Below are 20,907 nucleotides of genomic sequence, written 5' to 3' on the forward strand. Positions count from 1 at the left end.
AGTGTTACAGGAAGACCTTTAGTTTCACTCAAAACTTCAGTTAGGGGATGAAGGTAGAGTACTAAAGCTAATAAAATCATGGTAAAGGGTGTTTTTGAAGGGTGGCTGGCTCTTACTGATGACTTCTGTTAAATGATTTAAATGGGTTTTATTATTTTTTTTTAATTATATTAGTTTTAAGGATGATGCTTAGTGGAGGAGAACCAGTGGATGCCACTGCCACCACCTCTTCACTAATTTAAGTAGTCTTCATAGGTCTCAAACGGGTCTTACCTATAATAAAGGTACTGATTAGTTCAAGAAGCTGTAAGCTTTCTGCAGCAAAGAGTACTTACAGGCCAGTTTGCAGTCAGGAATGACATGAGGTCATTTGTGGTCACTGAATCCACAACCATCAGCACCTTGACTTTCAGAGTCAATGCATGCATCTAAGCACCTTGTGTGCTGTCATGAACTTAGCATATGTTGTAAATAGCTCGCTGTGTATCACCAGGGATTCTGACGATTCAGACGAGAAATGCTTCAGTGGTAAGAGGATGGAAACTGCCCAAAAGTGTAAGAAAATTGGATTGGTTGGTCTTTGGGATACTTTTACTCAATAGAAGTCGCGCAAGCAGAACAGCAGATTCTTTTAACAGCCTTCCATGAGCTCTTAGGATATCTATAGTATCGTATAATTCCTAGCTTCTGTACTGGCATGCAGTAGGTGAAAATAAGATGGTTAATTTAATGTAGTTTTTAAACAGTAATGTCTTTTTGTATACCATGAAGTACCTCAAACTTCTCTTAATTTTTAAGGTGAGAAAGTGATAGGAAGAGAGACGCTGAGAACTTTGAGAACTTGCAGTGGAAGTGAGTGGTGTGGATTACTTACTGCTGAGGAAGAGGGCTCAAGTGTTTGTGCGATGGAATTGGAAAAGAACAGCGATGTTAAAAGCAAAAAAAGATGTTTCAATCAGACCTTCCTTCTTTCTTCTTACTCTGAGAAACCTGAGCACATGCTCATCGGAGATGTTGCAGCAGGACCCACCCACTCTGGTTTTGGCCAGGCATGTTCTGCCAATGTTCCTAAATTAAAGTTGTCAGAGGAAAATTTACCGTACTTAATTTCATATTCAGATGCAGATCTTGAAATGTGTAATAAAAAGAGGATGGGAATTTGTTATGCAAAGGTAGATGAAAGCAAGAAAGAAGCTGATGGGTTGGAAAGCGCATCTGATGATGCGCACTTCAATTGCAGGGGGTGTGATCATTGCAGACAAAGCTATTTGAGTGAAGATTCACAGCTGGAGTATCTCAGTGCTCACGAGCAAGATTTTGATGATGAGAATAGCTCGAGTAAGTTTTCTGAACTAAGGGGAACTACAGGAATTGAAACCTTAGGTCTGATAGACTCCATTCGTGAAGTTCCAGGGGGTGGAGTCACACACGAACAAAATCTCACAGACCTGTTAGAAGATTGTGGTTCTGCTTCTGAGTATATCATAGATGACCAGACCTCCCCAGAAGCAGCTATGCCAGAGCTTCCCCACCTGCTTCAGGAATCTCTGTCTCTGCAAGATTGCAGTGGCATGACTTGTGATCATCAGGAAGAGCAAACAGAGTATCATAGTGTTGTTTGTGGAAATACACTTGAAAGTCATTCTCATGGGGTCTGTCCAAATCTGTTTGTATATGACAGTTTAGAAGATGGAGAGGTGAAAGACATATCACTGATTGATGGCACACTGCCACCCCAAAAGGCTGTAACCGAAGAAATGTCTGCAAAAACTGGCAGACACATCGACAGCATCTCAGCAAAGCAAAGCAATCCTTCACTGTCTCTGATAGAAAGGGCCCCTGCAGTAGCCATGCAAGTCTGCAAACATGCAGAGGACTTGGATTTCTGCAGTTGTGAAGAATCTGGCATGTGCACACATGGTACCACCTGCACTGACTGCACTGCAAAGGATGCTGAAACCCATATTGCAATCTCTGAAGTTCTCACTAACAAGAAACCTTTTTTTTGTGTGGAACTTGCAGATAAATCCTCCCTTGGAAATCCCAACTCTCTGAACTCAGAGCTGGAGCATTGTGAAAGCTTGATAAACACTGCCTGTGCCTCTGCAGTTAACCAGGTTGTTGATGCGAGTTCCGATTTTAGAGCTTGCTTTACAACAAGCAGAAGTACCTGTGCTCAGGTTCGTCTCTTGTCCAGGGCTATTAATACAGAGATAACAATGATGAACACATCTCGATGGATGGGATGGTGCTGTGAAAACTGTGCAGATGTTGCTTGTAATACAGACTGCTCGTATGAAGCTGGTAGTACAGAGGAAATACATTCACAGGTTACTGACAAGCTGGAAGAGCCCTCAGATGGCGATGCTGCAATAGCTGAAAGAAATTCACAAATTCAGGTAATTACAAAAAGAACCCAACTGACAACCAAAGAATTTTGATATTTTTAACTGAAAGTTGCTCACAACCGGTCCATACAAATGTTAATCCAGACCCTTTTGAAATATTATTTTTGTTTAGGAACAGCAGGAATCCAAAATTGAGACAAGTGGCAGTGACTTACAGATAAGCACTGACAGGTGGGTTATAAATTGTTCTAGGTTTAGAATTCTAGATGCTAGATAAGTTATTTATTTTTGTTATGATTAGAAGGTTGTAACTTAGCAAAACTGACGGTATTAAAAGACTGCTGGGCAGTGGTTCCTACGCTAGAGGGTAGGAGGGACCTGGACAAGTGAGAAGCATGAGCTGAAGACCTTCTGAAGTTGAGCAAAGACCTAGACATCCTCCGTCTGCAGTTGCAGACTGGTCAAGAACAAGTTGAGTGTAAGCAGTGCCTCTGTATGGCAAAGAAAGGAAACCATGTCCTGAGGCTGCAATAGCAAGAATGCAGCCAGTGGAGGAGGGAAGTTTTGATTCTTGTCAGTTGGGTGCTTGTGAGGTTGTATCTAGAAAGGTATCTCCCGCTCTGGGCCTTACAGTATAATAGACTGGCTGACTGGGGGAAGCCCACTCGAAGGGCCAGAGGAATGGTGAGAGGAGAATCTGATGTGTGGGGAGAGCTGAGTTCAATCAGAACTTAAAATACTAATTGAAGGGCTTCAAGGTTTTATTTATTATTTTAAAGGCTGGTACTCCTTGATGAACAAGCTGTGAAGAATTCTGCATCAACTGACTGTCAGAAAATACTGGAGAGAGCGACTGAAGCAGAATTGCAGATTCTGAATGCTCATTTTCATATGTGTTACCAGCACTGCTTGAAGATTTACAAACTGGCTCTGGAGGAAAACAGATGTTTTATTAGGCATGTACTTTAATGTCCTTTTAAATGAAATTGATAACTTAGTTAAAAGGCATGGGTTTTAAATGTTACTGAGGTATTCTATCCGTAGCTTGTAATAGTCTTTATAGTTAGCATTGTTGTCGAAAAGAGTTTACATTCTGGTAACTGTGAAGTCTTTATTTTTGGCCTAATTTTTTCTGTAGCATACACAGACCCAGCAAAATATAGTTTCCAGGAATGACTTTCTCTACAGGAGGAATAGTATAGAGAGTCCATTCAGGAGTGAATGAGATGGAGGAAGTGGTAAATAAGAGATGAGGTGAGGCAGGGAGGGGGTGGTGATTGCAAACTCTAGGTGGTAAAGTATACACCCTGTAATGAATCTGGAATTCAACCAAGAAGTCCTGCCTTTGAACACTTTAGTGTGCCATGGATAGCTATAAAATCTCCTTAACATAGTGTCTGCTCTGTAGCTTAGGAGAGAGCTCAAGAGAGCTACTAATGTGTTCAAGGCCAGGTTGGATGGGGCTTGGAGCAACCTGGTCTAGTGGAAGGTGTCCCTGCCCATGCAGCGGGTTAGAAGTGGATGAGCTTTAACATCCCTTCCAACACAAACCAGTCTGGGATTCTGTGTTAGGAGTGAGCTCATGTTCTTACATGATGTAGAGGAATCTTTAAAAACTCTGAAATATTTGGGCAAATCTAGAAGCAGTAAAATAAAAGTCTAAGTTCATCTTGTTTTCTTACACATTTTTTAACAGATTTAATGGAAAATCAGAATTAGATTCCTCTCTCTCATTGGTTTTGGAAGAGCTAGAAAAGAATTACAACAGTATGAAAATGAAAATAAAAATGGGTTCACCTTTAAGTGCACTTTCTCCGCTATCAGTTGAGATGAAGTTTTTCCAAATCTACTCTTCTTATGTCCCCTCCAAGGTAATTTCTTAATTGCTTTTTGTTTCCAAAGAAATTCTTTTCCTCCAGAAAACTAAGACAAATCTTTTCTTTGTTTGACAGTTGTTCAGAGAGGATCTCTGCACTGAGTAAGTAGTTCTCATTTGTGGTATGTTTTAAAATAAGGAAGTGAGTTTAAGAGAAGTTAATCTTACATGTTGTTTGTTTCAGGATGTATCTTGTTTCTCCAAACTGTTTAGCTGAAAAACTTGCATAGCACTCTGCGTGCAGTGATTTAATTTTAAGGATATTTTCACTCTGCAGTGTTCTAGTCTGCAAACTATGCAGCTGCATTTTTACTATCTTTATAGCAATAATTTTCAATTTACAGATAACTTTCCTGGTTCCCTGCTTTTACTACTAAAGTCTTTGTCTGTAATCTTAATGCTACCTGTGTTAAAAAAACCTGCAACCTCAAACCCTAAAGAACCAACCAACCTCTGCCAGAATAAAAAGACTTTGCTACTAACAAAGATAATATTAGGCATACAAGCAGTTGTTCTGCTGAGATTATAATGCAGTTAGGAAGAAAGAAAAATCATTTAAGGTTCCAGGAAGGCACATGGTTCTGCACATTTAAGAACCATAACCTGTTACTTCCTGTAAGTGGATATTAAAACAAATTCATCAATAAGTTTTTATTGCATCAGGTAAACAACTAGTGATCTTTTTCAAATTTCTTGTTAAGCATTAATAAAATTAATCACAAACTGCTCAGAGATTTCAAATTGTAAAGACATCCATCAAAACATCACGCAGGAAGCCATCTAGGTATAAAAGAAAAATAACCTGACATAAACCTAGAACATAGTTTTGTGTCTCAGGGTGCAACCAAATGCCTTAAATGAAGACTTCAGAGTACTTGGTATATCACTGTAGAATTTAAAACAAAAAAAAATGTGCCATATTTTGTATAAAATTCTTGGCACTGTTTTAGTTCTGTTTCAGGCAAAAGAAAATCCGATTCTAAAGCATCAGAACTGCAAGAAAGGAAGATTTCTGACACCATGGTACAGACTTCTTCATTACTGAGTTTCATAGACATTAATTTTGTGAAGCATGGTCTCCTTTTAGGTATATGCAAATACAAGCACAGTCTGAAGAGCTCAGGCAGGGATTCTGTGTCAGTAATTGCCAAAGCAGCTCACGTGACCAGAATTTTGATGGTCCTTTCAAAATAAAGTAACTTGGGGGTTCTTGAAGACAATCAGTAGGTTAACTATTAAAAATGTACCTGTTTAATCAATTAATATTTTGAAGCTCAGAAAAATAATGTATAATCAGCTGCAAGTGCTGTGACATGTTTGTAGGACAAACCACAGGTTGAAGGTTTAAGTGAGGGAGGTGAGCCAAGTAACTCTACTTCATCCAAGACTTTGGAAGAACAACCTAAAGATCAGGGTGAGGAACGTGGTAAGCCATCTGCTTCTCATACAAGTATTATTTGTTGGTTAAGTTGTTAGCAAAACCCCAAACCCCATGTAAAACATATATGGATACTCGGCTGTGCTTTCTGTGATGGAATGTTTAACATTATATCAGCTCTCTCTATATCTATACTTGACATATTGGAAAAAAAAAGTTGCTACTTAAATAAGAAGGGAAAACTGGTATGTGTCACCTCTTTGTAATCTAGTATCAAGTCATGTAGGTAGTTGGAATCTTCTTAAGCACAGAGATTTGTTATTTATTCATATGACATATTATGGTCTGAATTTTTACACACTGAAATTTATTTCAACCATCCAGGCTGTGTGAAAAATGAAGAAGGGAATGAAGATTGGTTTGATGCTAAAGAGAACTTGACAGTAGCAAATTTTTCAGTAACAGCCAAAGACACAAAAAAGCAACAAGAACAAGACACAGTTGATTTAAGAGGTGAGGTTGTGTGCTTTAAGCTGCTGTACCTAATGTTGGTTATTTGAATATTGTGATCCTTCCACAAGCATAAGTAAGCTTGGAAAAAATGCTTGCTAGGTTTTCAGATTCTTTTTCATTGACTTGCCATGTATCCTTGTACAGATATTCAGCTCCCTTCACCCACAATTTTCCTGGAAAACTTCACCTACAGTGATTAAACTCAATTTAGTAAATGTCCAGCCAGTCACCTAGCTGGAAATCTTTCTTTTTTTTTCCCGTTCCTCCTTTTTCTGCTCCCTTCTCCACACTGACTTCTGAAGAGGGAATGATCTGTGTTTGGATGCTTGGGTCCCAGTGATGGGCTTTCTGAAATCTACTTAGATGTTAGCTTGAACTGGAACAAAAATAGTAACACTTTGCTTTCTTACATTCATTGTTAGGAGCAAAGAGTGGAAGTGAGTATTCTTTTCTTCATGTTGATGACCTGAATTCCTCAGTGTCAGAGGTATGTCTGTTCTTATTTACACAGTGCAGTAATGTCTTGCCTCTTTCTGAATTCTTTCATATCATATACTTGCCACTGAATAATCTTCTGTTTTGTAGGCTGATCTAAGATCACATTTCCAGAAGTATCATATTTGTGACATTCTTGTCTCTGCGAAATCTAATAACTGCAGGTATATTAATGTAAGTTTTACTTGTTTCAGATGATTATTTTTTTCTGTCAAAGTAAGCAAATCATGGGAGAGAGGACATAGTTGTTCATTCATTTCAGTAATTAATAGAGATATAGATAGGTCGACAAAAGCATGTCATTCCAGACAGATTTTCACCTTATGAGAAGTTGAGCCTGAAATTTTCTGTTGAGTTTAATGGAGATACAGTTAATGCTCAAAAGCTGAGAACCGTCATGTGTTATTACTGAGAGTAGTTTAATGTGCTTTACTTAGTTTCTTTTTTCTTTTTTTTTCTTAAATTTTATGCCTTAGATGTGCGCTTATTTCCTTTAAAGACATTAGTAAAGCCAAGTTAGCTGTAGAGGAAATGAACCAGAAAAAGATAAAAGGAAAAGAAATAACTGTTAGAATTGTAAATACTGTATCAGAGAGTAAATATATGGTTTCCCAAGTGCTTAAAAATAAGCTTTCGTGTGAAATCCAACCTGCTGAGAAGAGTCAGAGAAATGATCAAAGTAACACACTCACTTCAGCCTCCAATTCTGTGGAAGCCCCTGTCACTGCTTCTGCTTCTGAGAAAATAACTTCTTCAAAAACCTCTTGCTCTACACATGTACCTTCAGAAACAAAGTGCCCTGATGGGAAACCATCTACTGAAGATCCTTATTTGCTTGAAGTTAAACAAAAGGTAAATAATTATTACTAAGGATCCTTCATACGGCAAATCAAGAGCTTTAAAACTTATCTTGTAACATGTTGCATTTTTAGTGTGTAGAGAATGATGTTAGGATAGGAAAACATACTATGTGTCAGTAATAAATTCCTGGCATGCTGCTGCAGAAGAGTGAGAGCACCAGTCATTTGCTCCTGCATCAAACTCTGATACTCCATGTGTTTTTTCTTAATCCTAAACCAGCTGGGAACCTAGTAATCAGCACTGAGTTTTCATCTTGCTTTTCTCCTGAGTTCCCACTGGTAATGCTTTTTTAAGGTGAACGTCCTGTAATGTTATACAAGAAAGATTTTGGGATACTGGAGGGGCAGCTATTGGGGGTTTTAATATAAATCTAAGAAACATCTCTGTTTTAGTATTTTATATTCACTCAGCTTGGTCCTTGGAGAATAAGGCAGTTAGTAATTACTGGTGCTGCTTTCATAAACTATACAGATATGCTACCTTTGGGGATTTAGCTTTTAAACATTCTAGGCCCCTGGGAAATGTATATCTGATCTAATTCAAAGTAGTGGTAATGTCAGTTACATATAAATAATAGAATCATAGAATGGTTATGGTTGGAAAGGATCTTAAGATCATTCAGTTCCAACCTCCTGCCATGGCCAGGGACACCTCACACTAAACCATCTCACCCAAGGCACTGTCCAGCCTGGCCTTGAACACTGCCAGGGATGGAGCATTTACGGTTTCTTTAGGCAGCCTGTTCCAGTGCCTCATCACCCTCACAGGGATGACCTTCTTCCTTACATCTAACCTGAACTTCCCCTGTTTCAGTTTGAACCCATCACCCCTTGTCCTATCACTACAGTCCCTAATGAAGAGTTCCTCTCCAGCATCCTTTTAGCCCTTTTTAGATACTGGAAGCTGCTCTGAGGCCTCCACACAGCTTCTCTTCTCCAGGTTGAACAGCCCCAATTTTTTCAGCCTGTCTTTGCATGGGAGGTTCTCCAGCCCCCTTATCATCCTCATGGCCTCCTCTGGACTTGCTCCAACAATTCCATGTCCTTCTTACGCTGAGGACGCCAGAACTGTACACAGTGCGCCAAGTGGGATCTGCATGTAGTAGTTTTATTTCTAATAAATAATATATCCAACACAACCCATTCTGTAATTTACAGATTGGATAATATGACTGACTGGTTGTATCAGAGTAACATTGAGCTGAATCTGTAGCTGCCATATATTCGTTTTCCATAACAGGAATATTTATTAGTAGTAAAGAGATGTATTACTTACAAAAATGAGTGAAGTATTGTACTTATTTGATGCAATTCTAGGATACTGGAGAAAACTTCCTGTTCAAAACATCTTACTCCAATAAGTCTTATGATGTCTTTGTTTTACCTGATAATTTGAACTTGAGCAGTTTTACCAAATTATTTGAGAAACTTAGAGGACTTCATCCACAGGCTAGCAGGTGAGAGGATTTGGATTTCTTTCTGCCTTTATTTCTAATGGATCAAATATCCATGGTAACTAAGTCACATGCACAACATGTTATGTAAACAGTTCTTTCTTTTATTCATCTAGAGATGCAATTTTGGCTGCTTTGCTGGAGGTGAAGAAAAACAACAATGGTATCCTAAGTGGCTTGTCCATCAATACCATTGTGGCAAGGACCTCTGCCATTCTAAGGAAATCCAGTAAATAAGTGGGTATTCTAGCCTACAGAAATACATTGAAATACCTCCCCTCTCCCCCTGAATTTATGTACAATTCACTACACAAATTTAGTACAGCCTGAGTAGATTAGTAAGTAACTTAGTATAAAGCTCTGAAAGAAGGATGTGAATGAATCCACGGAAGCAATAGCTTCTCAGCATTGCTAGCTGTTTAGCAGAACATCTGTAAACAGGCTGGCTTGCTAGCTCTTTAAGTATATTGCTGGGTTTATTATGTCAACTATGGTACTGATTAACTTAGTGGAGACTGTCAAACATTCTGTACAAAGCTGACACCTAATGGCCAGTCCTTGTGTAGCAGTTCATAAAGATAGCACAGCACAGGCTCAATTTTGGTTTAAAACTTGAGGATTTCTCTGATGGATGAGTTCTGGAGTAGAAATCTTAACAGAATAAGTTTGTATTTCTTTTAGGTTTTTTTTTTTTTCATGCTAAAGGACACCTTATAGGATGACACAGCACGGGATGCTGCAGGAAGCTGCAGCAAGCTGAACATGCTAAAAACACAGCCCAGAATTCCAGGGATATACTCCTGCAGAAGACATCCTGGAGTTGATGCTTGTTTCAGTCTCCTAATAAGCCTGGTATTCTGCTTACTTTAGGACTGCTAGCAGTGCCACTATCAGGTTTCCTGCACTGTCCCAGATGTTCTTAGCAATGCTCCAGCTTTACTTTTGCCTACAAACACAATTGGTACAATATTTATTCCACGTTGTTTCCTCCCCAGACTGCACCAAATTCTTGACGCTTTGATTTTAGTCTCAAAGCCCCTGTTTCAAGGATGTCAAGGAGTCAGTCTGGCTTTAATCAATACCACCTCTTCCAAGATGAGTAGCATTAATGCTGATGATAGTTTTACATATCTAAGTATCTTTGCCACCCATTCAATGTAGCTTTTCAGACTGAATTCTCTAGTCAGATGCTTGCGCACATGTTACTGTAGTACATGAGTAAACCACAACACAGCCTTAACTTGAACAGAACTGCTGTACATTAGATACTAGAACTGTACTAAGAGTAGAGCGGTTCTGTCCAGTGAGACAAAACAGGAGCTTGGGCTAGAAAAGCTTCCATAGATGCATTAAATATACAAATAGATGCTTATAAGTCATTAACCTCAGTCCTTGTCAGAAAGACTGACTGTAGATTGTGTTAAATACACAGAGGCATGGGATAGGATTTTACATGCAAAGCAATGAAGAGCATGAAAGAATCTCAACCAAGATTCATGTTTGTCTGATTTCTTTTTGAAAGGATTAGTGTGGCATAAGTTTGTTACTTTGCGCTTTGACTGCCCTGTGAGCTTTTACAGATGCCTCTCTGAATCAACATAAATTTGACAAAAGAGAACTCTGTATTAATGCACTGACTTGTCCAGGGCTGCAGATACGGGTGTACACTCATAAAATAAAATCTTACACTTGGAAATAGTTTTAGTTACTAAGGTTTTAATGGCCTCGAATGTGTTGTGCTTTCCCTGTCAAATGATTTGTTTGGTATTTTTTAAATGGTGTGTGGGCTTTACAGTCATTATTCCTATGATAGCATTTTGTTCTCTGTTGCTTTGCTAAAGAGATGCTGACCTATAACAATTTTTACTTCCATCATGAGGAAGCTGTGAAAAAGCCAAATTGTCAGTAGGTAATAGGGAAAAGAATTCTCACCTTTCCATAGTAAGAAACATGTAATATGTTTAAAAGATTCTGCTCCAAGCTCATCTGTCCTAATTCTGGTATGCGTATAGCTTCAGACATTCCTGAAGGGTAAGTGTCCATTGAGAAACACCACCTTGGAGCCTTATGTTCCTGCAAACTGATGAATGTCCAGAGTTGTACAGATAATAGTTTATATCAAGCTGTATTACAGTTTTATATCAAGCTGTATTACACAGTATGTAATGTATAACAACTTCAGCTTTAAAGTAAAGCATGATGGAATTTTGCTTTTTTATTTGGCTGACTTAGCCTAGAGTTGGATCTGAATGTTTCTAGATCTTGTATATTTGTTAAGTTGGAAGGAGGAACTTCATTGGAAGTTGTGTTTCGGACTGGAAAGTCCTTTTATTCTCATTAGGGAGGGGCTGTCACATTTGAACAGCTCCCTCTAACCTTCTTCTGTTTTCTAAACCTAATGGTAGGCAGCAGTTAACAGGAGTTGTGGTGCTATTAAAGTATTCAGTGCACTATTAAAAACGGCTTTTACCTTAAATATTACCCAACATCCAAAGCACAACTAAAACAGTGCTTTGAGAAATGTGAAACGCATTGAGTCTATGTACTCCTAAATGATGGTTTGGGAACCTAATTTTGAATTAACTGAATTAATAAAAAAATGCCTCCAAGTATGATTTGTTGCACAAAGATGATATACTTTATTGTACTTACTTCTTTCTTCTGATTGTTGAAGCTAGGAAGCCTAATTCTGCTGGGTATTTCTGCACTGCCTAGCAAAACTGTTAAAGCTTCTAGTGTTTTTTCTGGGGTATTAAAACTGCTGATGTTCCTTTTAGTTCAGTTTGAGTGTGTAAAAACAGAATTCACCTGCTGGTGTGCTTTATTAGTATTTCTTGTTTTCTTTTTAAGTAGATGGCTTTCCAACTATGAAGAATTGATCATCTCCCATTGGAAGATGAAGATTTTGCAATTTCCATACTTCAGCTTGTTCTGGGATTGTATTGTATTTCTTGTTTGATTTATTTCAGCAGATCTTATTGCAAACTCAGGTGGCATCACTGTTTCATGTTCAGTTTTATCCAAGAGAATATAACCCGAAGGTCAGTTTGAGGTGTTTTTCTGTTTATGCAGATATTAAATTATTCATCCCAGTTTTGTTGTTCCCCATAGCTGGTTCAAGCATTTCAGAATGTTTCCCTAGGGTAGATAGATTACACTTCAATGGAACGAGACTCCTAATATTGGCAGGGCTTTTCTAGGGTGCAGTACAAAACACCCAGCTCTGGCATGCCACTTAATTTTAGATAGGTAGTAGCTTCTAAGATGTTAACAAATAGCCAACATGCTTGTGCTTTCCAGATAATCTGGTTCTGAATAGTCTTGTTGAAATTCGCTATATCCTTTGAACATGAGGGAAGCACGGAGGAGGCAGCAGGGGCTTTACTGGAGAAAACCAGGCTTTGGAGCTGGCAGTGCTGGTGCATTGGTTACCTAACGCAGTGCTGCAGCAGAGTCCTCTCAGGTCCCATTTTTGTCTCAGGAGCATGTTGCATGCTGCAGAGCAGTGGTAGGGCTTAAACAGCTCCTTTAGGATGCAGCCTGGATTCCCCCACTCTTAACCCTCTCGCCCCAAACAGGGCATTTTCTTATCTCATATTCCACTTGTGTTGTGGAATAGCAGCGAATGGGCTTCTAAATCCCTTTTTGTGTGTCCCATGGTCTGATATAGTGGGAAGCGCACACCCCCTGAAACTTTTGGGTTGGGTTGATAAAGGGATATACTGTACAGAAGACGTCTAGATTTTAAATCTTCTTCTGACAAAGAAAGGCAGCTTCAGTGTATGTGTCTAGTCTGGGAGTGAGGAGAATTATCCTTGATTGACACAGATTCATGCTGTGATATTGCAGGAAAGACATGCTGCTATTGTACATCTCTGTTTCATCGTTGTACTTAGTTCTAGATCCCAGCTGCATTTGCTGTTGAAAATAGCAGCAAATGTGAATAAAGGCTAAAATTCCTTCTTCAAAAAGTTGTGCTGATGTTCTGCTGCTTCCAGTTCTCACCCCTTCCCCCTCAGCAGCCCCAGTGTAAGTAATGCTTCCAGAGCCCCAGCCTTGTCTTCAGTAGCCAGTACTTTAAACTTGGTTCTGAAGGTACAGCTGAGGTCCTCGGTTTCTTCCCTGTTCATATCAAGCTGAAAGCAGCCAAAGACTTTGCTCTACATTATTAACAGCACATGCTGCTGGTTGGGTTCCCCAGACATGATTCTTTAATTAGGCAGGAGGTGTTGTTAATAGTTTAGGACAGAACTGGCTTTCCTGGCATGCAAGCTGTTTTGTTTCTGTTGGGAAGGCAGAAACATGGATGGATGATGTGAAACACTCAAGTTAGCACCCTGTGCTGGTCATTCCTGTTTCCTTGTTTCTCCCTTTGAAAGGAAGAGCTAACTTAAAATGTTAGAGAACAGATTTAGGGGGCAATGACCTCCTGCAGGTGGAGGCCTCACCCTCTATTGGAACACTCTGTGTTATCAGCTGCAGGTGGGGTTGTACAAGCTCTGTCAGGATTTTCTACTCAGTTAAAGCAAGCAAAAAATCCCACCCAAACCCCAAACCATTTCTTTTAAAAATTGCATTGCCTCTTCTATGTTCATATTCAACACTGTAAAAGAAGGTAGGTTGGATTTTTTAGCCTGAGGTTGCAGAGAAATTACAGAAGTGCAGGAGGGCTAAGGAAGATGGGTGAGAAAAAAGGGTTTCTGGGTGCTTTGTTTTGTTCCCTGTCCCATGTGTCTGGACGTGCAAATGCCCGTTCCACCGGGAGGAGATGGAGCTAATGCTGCCTTCCCGCGAGGTGGACTGGGCTGATCTACACATGGTGAGCTCTGGAACACTACCACCAACATGGCAATCCACACTTTGCCACCTAAAACTCCCATCTCTGTACTGCTGCTCAAGGCAGTGCTTTCAGGTGCCCCAGAACCCAGCTCCATAAATTCAGATGTTCAGCCCTGGCTCACACACCTAAGGTTCCAGGACAGAAAGCTAGTACTGGGCATCACCTACACATAGTGAGCTCTGGAACAGTGCCACCAACATGGCAATCCACCCTTGCTTGGCCACCTAAAATTCCATGGCAGGAGGCAGAGGGTGAAAGAACAGTCTGTATGGCCCAGGTTAAACTAGATGTAGGTGGCCTTTGTATCTGGGATGGCAGGTTTTGCCTTTCCTGTTCCTGCCTCCCCCAAAATCCAGACCTCGTATCAGAATTGGTAACAGTCATCCCACCATTATCACTGCACACTTTCTCCCTCCTCATACAGATTATGGGTAGAGGAAAGGAATCTCAGGAATGACAGTGAGTGCTCCAGACCCTACTTACATCTCCACGTACAGAGCAAGAACACAAGCTTCAACTCTGACTTCAACTGGAAAAAACGTCCTTACTCTCAGGAGGTCTCCTATCATCCCCTCCACAGGTACAGGTAGATCACCAGAAGAGCCCCTTTGATCTAGGCTTAAAAAGGTAACAAGTAGCTTGCCAGAGATCAGGATAACAAGAAGCTCTGCCATTGTGCTGTGAACAGACTGAGCATTTCCAGGTGCAATCCGTAGGGCAAAAGTTAACCAGCATGCGTTAAAAAGAACATGCTCCAGCCTTTTTTATTAGGCAATAGAAGCAGTGTGAAAAGCGCCCTTGGCGCCAGAGACTATCATCTCAGACCTCATTCGGCCTGGTGCATACCGGCGTCCCAAAGTGACCGGACTGCCTGCCTCTCCGGAAGGGGTCCACGCACCAGCCCACCCCCGGCCCTCAGCCCAGCACCCCCCACCCAGCCCGGCCCCTGCTTTGACCTCAGAAAACCCCAACGGGGGCTCGTTTCTAAGACCGAAGGCGCGGGACTCAGGCTCTGGTCCAGCTCGATTTTCCGTTCTGCGGCCGGGAAATGCCCCCTGGGTCCGAGCTGCAGAGCCCCGGGTCCCGAGCACCCGAACACCCCCCTGAGATCTCAGAACTCCCTCCCGAATCCCAAAGCTCCCTCCTGAGCCCCGAACCCCTGTGTGCTGTGGACGGCCCCATGGGGCCGGGCGGTGCTTGCGAACTGTGTGGAGGGACCCGCGGGGCGCGCCCTACTCCGGTTGCCTTGGGCGGCTCGGTCGATGGGCGCCGGCTCCGGACCTCCGGACTTTATTCCCCAGTGCCCCGAGCCCCGCCGCTCCTCCGTGCACTCCCCACCGCCCCTGGCCACCGCGCCATGCCCTGGCACCCGCCGGGCAGCAACAGGTCTCCTGGCCCCTGCTCCCTGGTGCCGGCCCCAGGCCGAGCTGCCCCTACGGCTCACCTGGGCCCCGCCTCCCTCCGCTCCCCGCCACGCCGCTTCCGCTGGCGATGGAAGCGGGACCACCTCTCGGGTCGCGGGTAGAGAGCACTGCCAGGATCGGGGTCGTGCTTTGACTGTGTCCGCCGCCGCGGCAGAGCTGTTCACGAACCCGACATCGTCGCATCCGTCCTGGCGCCGCGGAGCTGACCCCGGGGCCCCAAAGCTGGCCAAGGGAGCGTGGTTTTGAGCCCCCAAAGTGCAGGACTTGGTCTGTGTTTCTGAGCTGAGCCATCAGCCCATTGAGCCACCTCATGTCAAGACTTCCATACACGGGACTTCGTTTCTAAGCTCTGAACCTGCTTTTGAGCAGCAAAACACAGGACCTGGGCTCTCTTTGAGCCCCGCAACAGACCACATGAGCCGGGCTCCAGACTCCAACACATGGGGCTTGGTCTCCATTTCTGAGCCTCAGATCTTGTTTCCTTGACCCCGGTTTCGAGCTCGCAAAACTGCAGAACTCGGTCTCTGTGTCTGAACACGAAGCAGCCCCAGCAGCCGGTTGGTTTCCAAACTCCAACGCCCAAGACTTTATTGCTCAGCTCCGAGCTCAGCCTCCGGTCTCTGCTCCCAGGACCCGGCCGCGTGGAGCCCAGGTTCCCTCCCTGCGAGCGAGCCCCACGCTCTCGGGAAGCCCCGAGCAGGTCCGGGGCCGGTTCCAGCCCCGCAGGGCTCGGCTCTCTCAGGGAGCGGGGCTCGGAACCCCTGGCAGGCACGTCCCGGGAGCACGGGGCTCGTCCCGGCTCGCAGCACCGATCGGGGCCAGTCCCCGCTCTCTGAGCCACAGCCCCCGCTGGAGCCCCAAACTGGCCTCAGTCCCCGAGCCCGGGCGCCGCTCGGAGAGGGGCTGGGGGAACCGGCAGGCGACGCTCGGGCGAGGGGCTCCGACCCTCCAGGCTTTATTCGCCGGGACCCGAAGAACCGGCAGTACCGGCTCCCCAGTCTACGGCAGAAACGGCTGCCCTGGTAGCAGCGGCACCGGCACCGCCCCCACCCACCGGGCAGGAGGAGCCACCGGAGCCGCGCCCCGCCTGGCCCCGCCCCTGGCTCCTTGTTTGGACATAGCTCCGCCCTCCCCCTGCAGCTTCTTGTCTCCTTTTGCGGCTATCGCTCCGCCCTCCACCTCCTTTTATAGATGTAACTCCGCCCCCGCTCTCTCGCTCCGCCCCCTAATTTCTCAGGCCACCCCCTCTTGCCTCCGGGGCCGCCCCGGGTCCTGTCGCCCGCCCGTCTCCGCCCGCCCATCTCCAGCCTGTGGCGTCCCGCAGCCCTGTTACTGCAGCTGCGGTCCCCGTACCCGGCAGCGTGTCTGTCCTCTTCCTTCATTCCCTGGCTGAACACGCGGAGCTGGGCTGAAAGCTCCAGCCAAAGCCCCGGCAACGCCAGCTCCACATCGGTTTCCACCACGACCGCTCCTCTCTTCCTTCCCGTTTAATCCCGGCTGTGGCTCTCGGGAGCGGCTTCTCGCCTCGTTACGGCTCCGGGCCCTTCCACCGGAACCCATAACCACATCCTCTGTTAGGACAGAAACCAGGAGCTGGGCATGTCCTACCCATGGTGCCCTCCGGAGCAGTGCTACCAACATGGACATCCTCACTTACTTACCTAAAACTTCATCTGTGTAAAGCCTCACTGCACAGCACTCTCCGGTGACCAAGGAACCAGCTCCCTAAATGTGAACGTCGAGACCCTGATACTAAGGTGCCAGGACAGAAAGCTGGTGCTGGCCATGTCCTACACATGGTGCCCTCCAGAACAGTGCCACCAACACGTCAATCCACCCTTGCTTTGCCAGGTGAAAGTCAATCTGTGTACTGCCTACCTAGAGTGACGTATATAATTTGAACAAAGTCTTTTCCAACAGCAAAATATTTCATGGGAAGCTGTTTTCATTGCCATCCTACCCATGCCTGGCTAGGCTTTATGTCAGAAGAAGGACACTGAAGCAGCATGATGCTGTTATGAACTCCACACCAATGAATTTATCACTAGCAAAAAAAAAAAATAAAAATAGGGGGATTGGGGGAAGTACCTAATCTCCAGCATCTTTCCTTCTAAGCTACCACAGCAAGACTGTCTTGCATGAAAAAAGAAGGATTCTCACGGATTTTCCCTGTGTCAGCCAAGGAAAATATTCCAGGATATCAGATGCTGAAGAATCCCTCGAGAGGGAGAGGTTGTAGCACATGGTGTTCTTCTCTGCATCCTCTCCAGTCCTTGTGGGTGGTTTGGTGGGGAGGAAGATGAGGAAGGAGAAAGGAAAGGAAAGGAGAAAGGAAAGGAGAAAGGAAAGGAGAAAGGAAAGGAGAAAGGAAAGGAGAAAGGAAAGGAGAAAGGAAAGGAGAAAGGAAAGGAGAAAGGAAAGGAGAAAGGAAAGGAGAAAGGAAAGGAGAAAGGAAAGGAGAAAGGAAAGGAGAAAGGAAAGGAGAAAGGAAAGGAGAAAGGAAAGGAGAAAGGAAAGGAGAAAGGAAAGGAGAAAGGAAAGGAGAAAGGAAAGGAGAAAGGAAAAGCAAGGCAAAAGCATATTTTAAAATAGGGTTTATCAGTCTGATAATGGAAGGGCAAATCCATCTTCTGGCTTTTCATCTCCTGTCTAAAGAAATTACTAAAAACCCAAGAGTGAAGCCAAAAGCCAATGTGAGATTTACTGACACCATTTCTATTGATGGAAACTGGGTGAAACCCCATTGGATATAATTGAGTGTGGCTCCTTTTTTTTGGCAAGACAAAATTCTGGCTCATTTATTTCATGCTCAGATTCCCAGTTGAAATGCCACCTCAACACACTAGCAATCTACTTTCATTATATTCATCTTCATTTTTGATGAAGGTTATGAAAGTATAATCTAAGTCATAACATAAAGGTTTCTCAATGGTAGTAAGAGGTGACATTAGAAGGCCTTACACTACAGTTTATAATGCCACTGGAACAATTCTGAATCCAGGGTTACAACAAAAGCCTTGATGGAGAAAGATGTTATGGGAAGTAACTACCTCCCACCCCAAGCTATTAAACTTTAGTAACTCAGATATGACTTCAGGTTTCCTAAAAGGCTGGCTGACACAGAAGGTTTCTGTCATTCCTATATTTCAGGACCCAGAACAAAAGCATTTAGAACATATTTGCTATTTCATTTAAACAACAAGAGATGCAAAATAAATTCAAAATGGGTTATTGGTGGCAGACTGAAAGAAATCCTTGCTCCCGAGCTTAGGTTCCAAATACCAAATCTCATCAGTCTGCCTGCTGCCTAATCCCTTAAATATACTTCTTTAGAATAGAAACTGCAGATGACATAGCAGAAATAGGAAGATAAATCAAAGATATACTTAATGGATTATACAGAAAATGAGCAAGAAATGCCCTATAATTATTCCAGGCTGTTGAGCTGGTTTCCTAGCTGATTTTAAAGACTTAGCTACCTCCTTTGGAGCAATAAGTATAGGCAACTAGTGGTATATATACTTTTTTAATAGACAACTCGGTGTGGCTCCCATTCTTGCTTTTCTGCTTCTGCCAGCTCAGCACCGTACAGCATGGGCAAGGCAAGAGACTTCTGTAACGCTGCCTCTGAGAAGCCTGATAAACCTCTTTTAGGAAAGCATCTACACAAAAGCCATTTGTCTTCATTCATTACTGGAACTGGAAACACCAGAGTCGCCTGTAGAAATAACACGTGAGTTCATGTTTGCCTTGATGGCTTCAGCGCATGGAACAACTTTTGTCTGTTTGGGTTCTTTGTGTTTAAAGACATTGAGGTCAATACAACTTAATGTGGATTTCAAATGCTCTGTTATGATGTGGGGGTTTGCAGGGGCAGGAGAACTTTTTAGGTAGTTTAGCCACTAAAGTCTGACCTCAGAGGTGTTAAATGAGTGCTGGTTACAGAAGGGGAAAGAGTACAGGAGGAAGAACTGGCTCTGGAGGAAAAGGCAAACTCGTCCCCACTTCAGAGAGAGCACCTGAGCTCCCTCTTCCTATTGACTATCTCACCAGGACTCTCCTGTTCTGAACAATCAAACAATGAAGGCAAAGCAAAAGGTAATAAAAAGCAGCATGAGAATGAGGAAGGGAAAACATTGTAATGATTCACTTGACAAGGAGAGCATCCTTCCAGGGTTAAGGTTCCAGCTCTCAGACCTGGCCCTCAATAGCCACTTTATGGACTATAGCCATTTCTTGGTTAACAGCTTTACCTCTACAGGTCTGATGAACAACCTGACCCTGCAACTCTCTTCCATGTGCATCAGTAAGGATCATACTCACAATCATGGAAAAAACCTGCCTTCCCTCCCCTCCCCCCCTCCCCTTTATAGTCTGTATTTAAATGTGCTATATTACTATATATTAACATATTCTTCTTAAAAATCCTCATATATTCAGAACAATAAGAGGTAATACATAGATCTGTTTTTCCTGGTGTTTGAGCATCCCTACTCCAGCATCCTGGTACAACCAGCTCCTACTGGACAAAGACCTTCATCTCCCACCCTGTCTCACCAGCTGCATACTGTAACATTAAGTGCACAAACCAACAGCTTCCTTCCATTGATCTGGAGTTAAACCATAATATTAATGTCCATAACATACTCCAGTCTGTAATATTAGTGGACAGTCAACATCCAGCCTAGAGGCCCAAGACTAGAATCTCTCGATGCTGCTTTTGGATGCTTTGTTTTAGGCACTAGATGTCAGTGTTTTACCGACGCTTACAGAAATTGTGAGCCACGGTGAATGACGTTACCAATAAGTAAATAAAGATGTAAAGCATCTTCAGTACCAAGGCCTCATCAAAACAGTAGCAAACTTCCCTTCCTCTCTGCTGGGCTAAAGGTTTCCGAAAAGAAGTCATACTTTCCCCACTCCCAATTGGTTTATGCATGGAAATGATAGTTTAAAGAAGAGGAGCCAGTCAAACTGATGCATGACACCAAAGGTACTTGCCAGTATTATCTAGAGTAGATAAATATGCCTATGTTTGCCAAGAGCTGCTTAACGGGCCTAGCCAGGAGTTTTTAATAGAAGGAAGGAAACACACATTTCTTCAAAACTTTTTTTTTCTACATTGCATAGCATTCACTGGGGCTCTGACCTGGAAAAAGAAATTGGAGTTTTTGAGCTCTATGGAAAAGTTTCAGAATTCTGTTGGAAGCAGTTTTACTAAGAACTTTCATTGTTTTTAAGTCCAGGTAATAATATGGGTTCAAATACATTGACAACATTAACTGAAGCTGGTACCTTTAGCGTGGTTCCTGTAACTAGGACTGCCACCTTCCACTTAGATTTGAATTAGAAAATAGAAGAATTCTCAAATCAAGTTGAATTAAATTAAAACAGTTTTACCCAGGTATATTGTATCCAATCATCACCTCGATACCAGATCAGCAATATGTGACATGGTTTAAAATACAATCCTAACCCCTTCTCCTCACACATACAGTCTGTCTTTGCAAAACTTCTTTTAAAAGAACTTGGATTTTAAATATTTGAGGGGAAAATAGGAAAATAGCTCATAAATAAGCTTTTTGCTTCTGTCCCAACACAAAGGAAAACACTCCAGCATTTCTGAGCTTGCAGTGTTAACTCCAATGCTAATGACTCCTTTTTAATTGATATATCAGCATACCTGCTACTGTGCCTCTCACATACTTGGTGGCATGAA

The 20,907-nt window shown here is 42.9% G+C and overlaps 1 protein-coding gene across 1 annotated transcript; it reads left to right on the top strand.

The window, feature by feature from the left end:
* The first annotated feature begins 288 nt into the window (after positions 1-288).
* RBM44 (RNA binding motif protein 44) lies at positions 289-9,161 on the top strand. Its single transcript, XM_062603512.1, is given in 15 exon segments — positions 289-1,778; positions 1,781-1,845; positions 1,847-2,399; positions 2,521-2,579; positions 3,128-3,304; positions 4,045-4,219; positions 4,301-4,326; positions 5,175-5,247; positions 5,548-5,650; positions 5,987-6,115; positions 6,538-6,602; positions 6,701-6,774; positions 7,087-7,462; positions 8,788-8,927; positions 9,041-9,161. Coding segments are annotated over 15 exon segments (3,009 nt in total). The 5' UTR covers positions 289-905.
* The last annotated feature ends 11,746 nt before the right edge of the window (positions 9,162-20,907 follow it).

This window comes from Pezoporus occidentalis, unplaced genomic scaffold (genome assembly GCF_034315485.1).
Source record: "Pezoporus occidentalis ecotype Australia unplaced genomic scaffold, CSIRO_AGI_Poc_V1 ctg118, whole genome shotgun sequence".
Taxonomy (NCBI): Eukaryota; Metazoa; Chordata; class Aves; order Psittaciformes; family Psittacidae; genus Pezoporus; species Pezoporus occidentalis.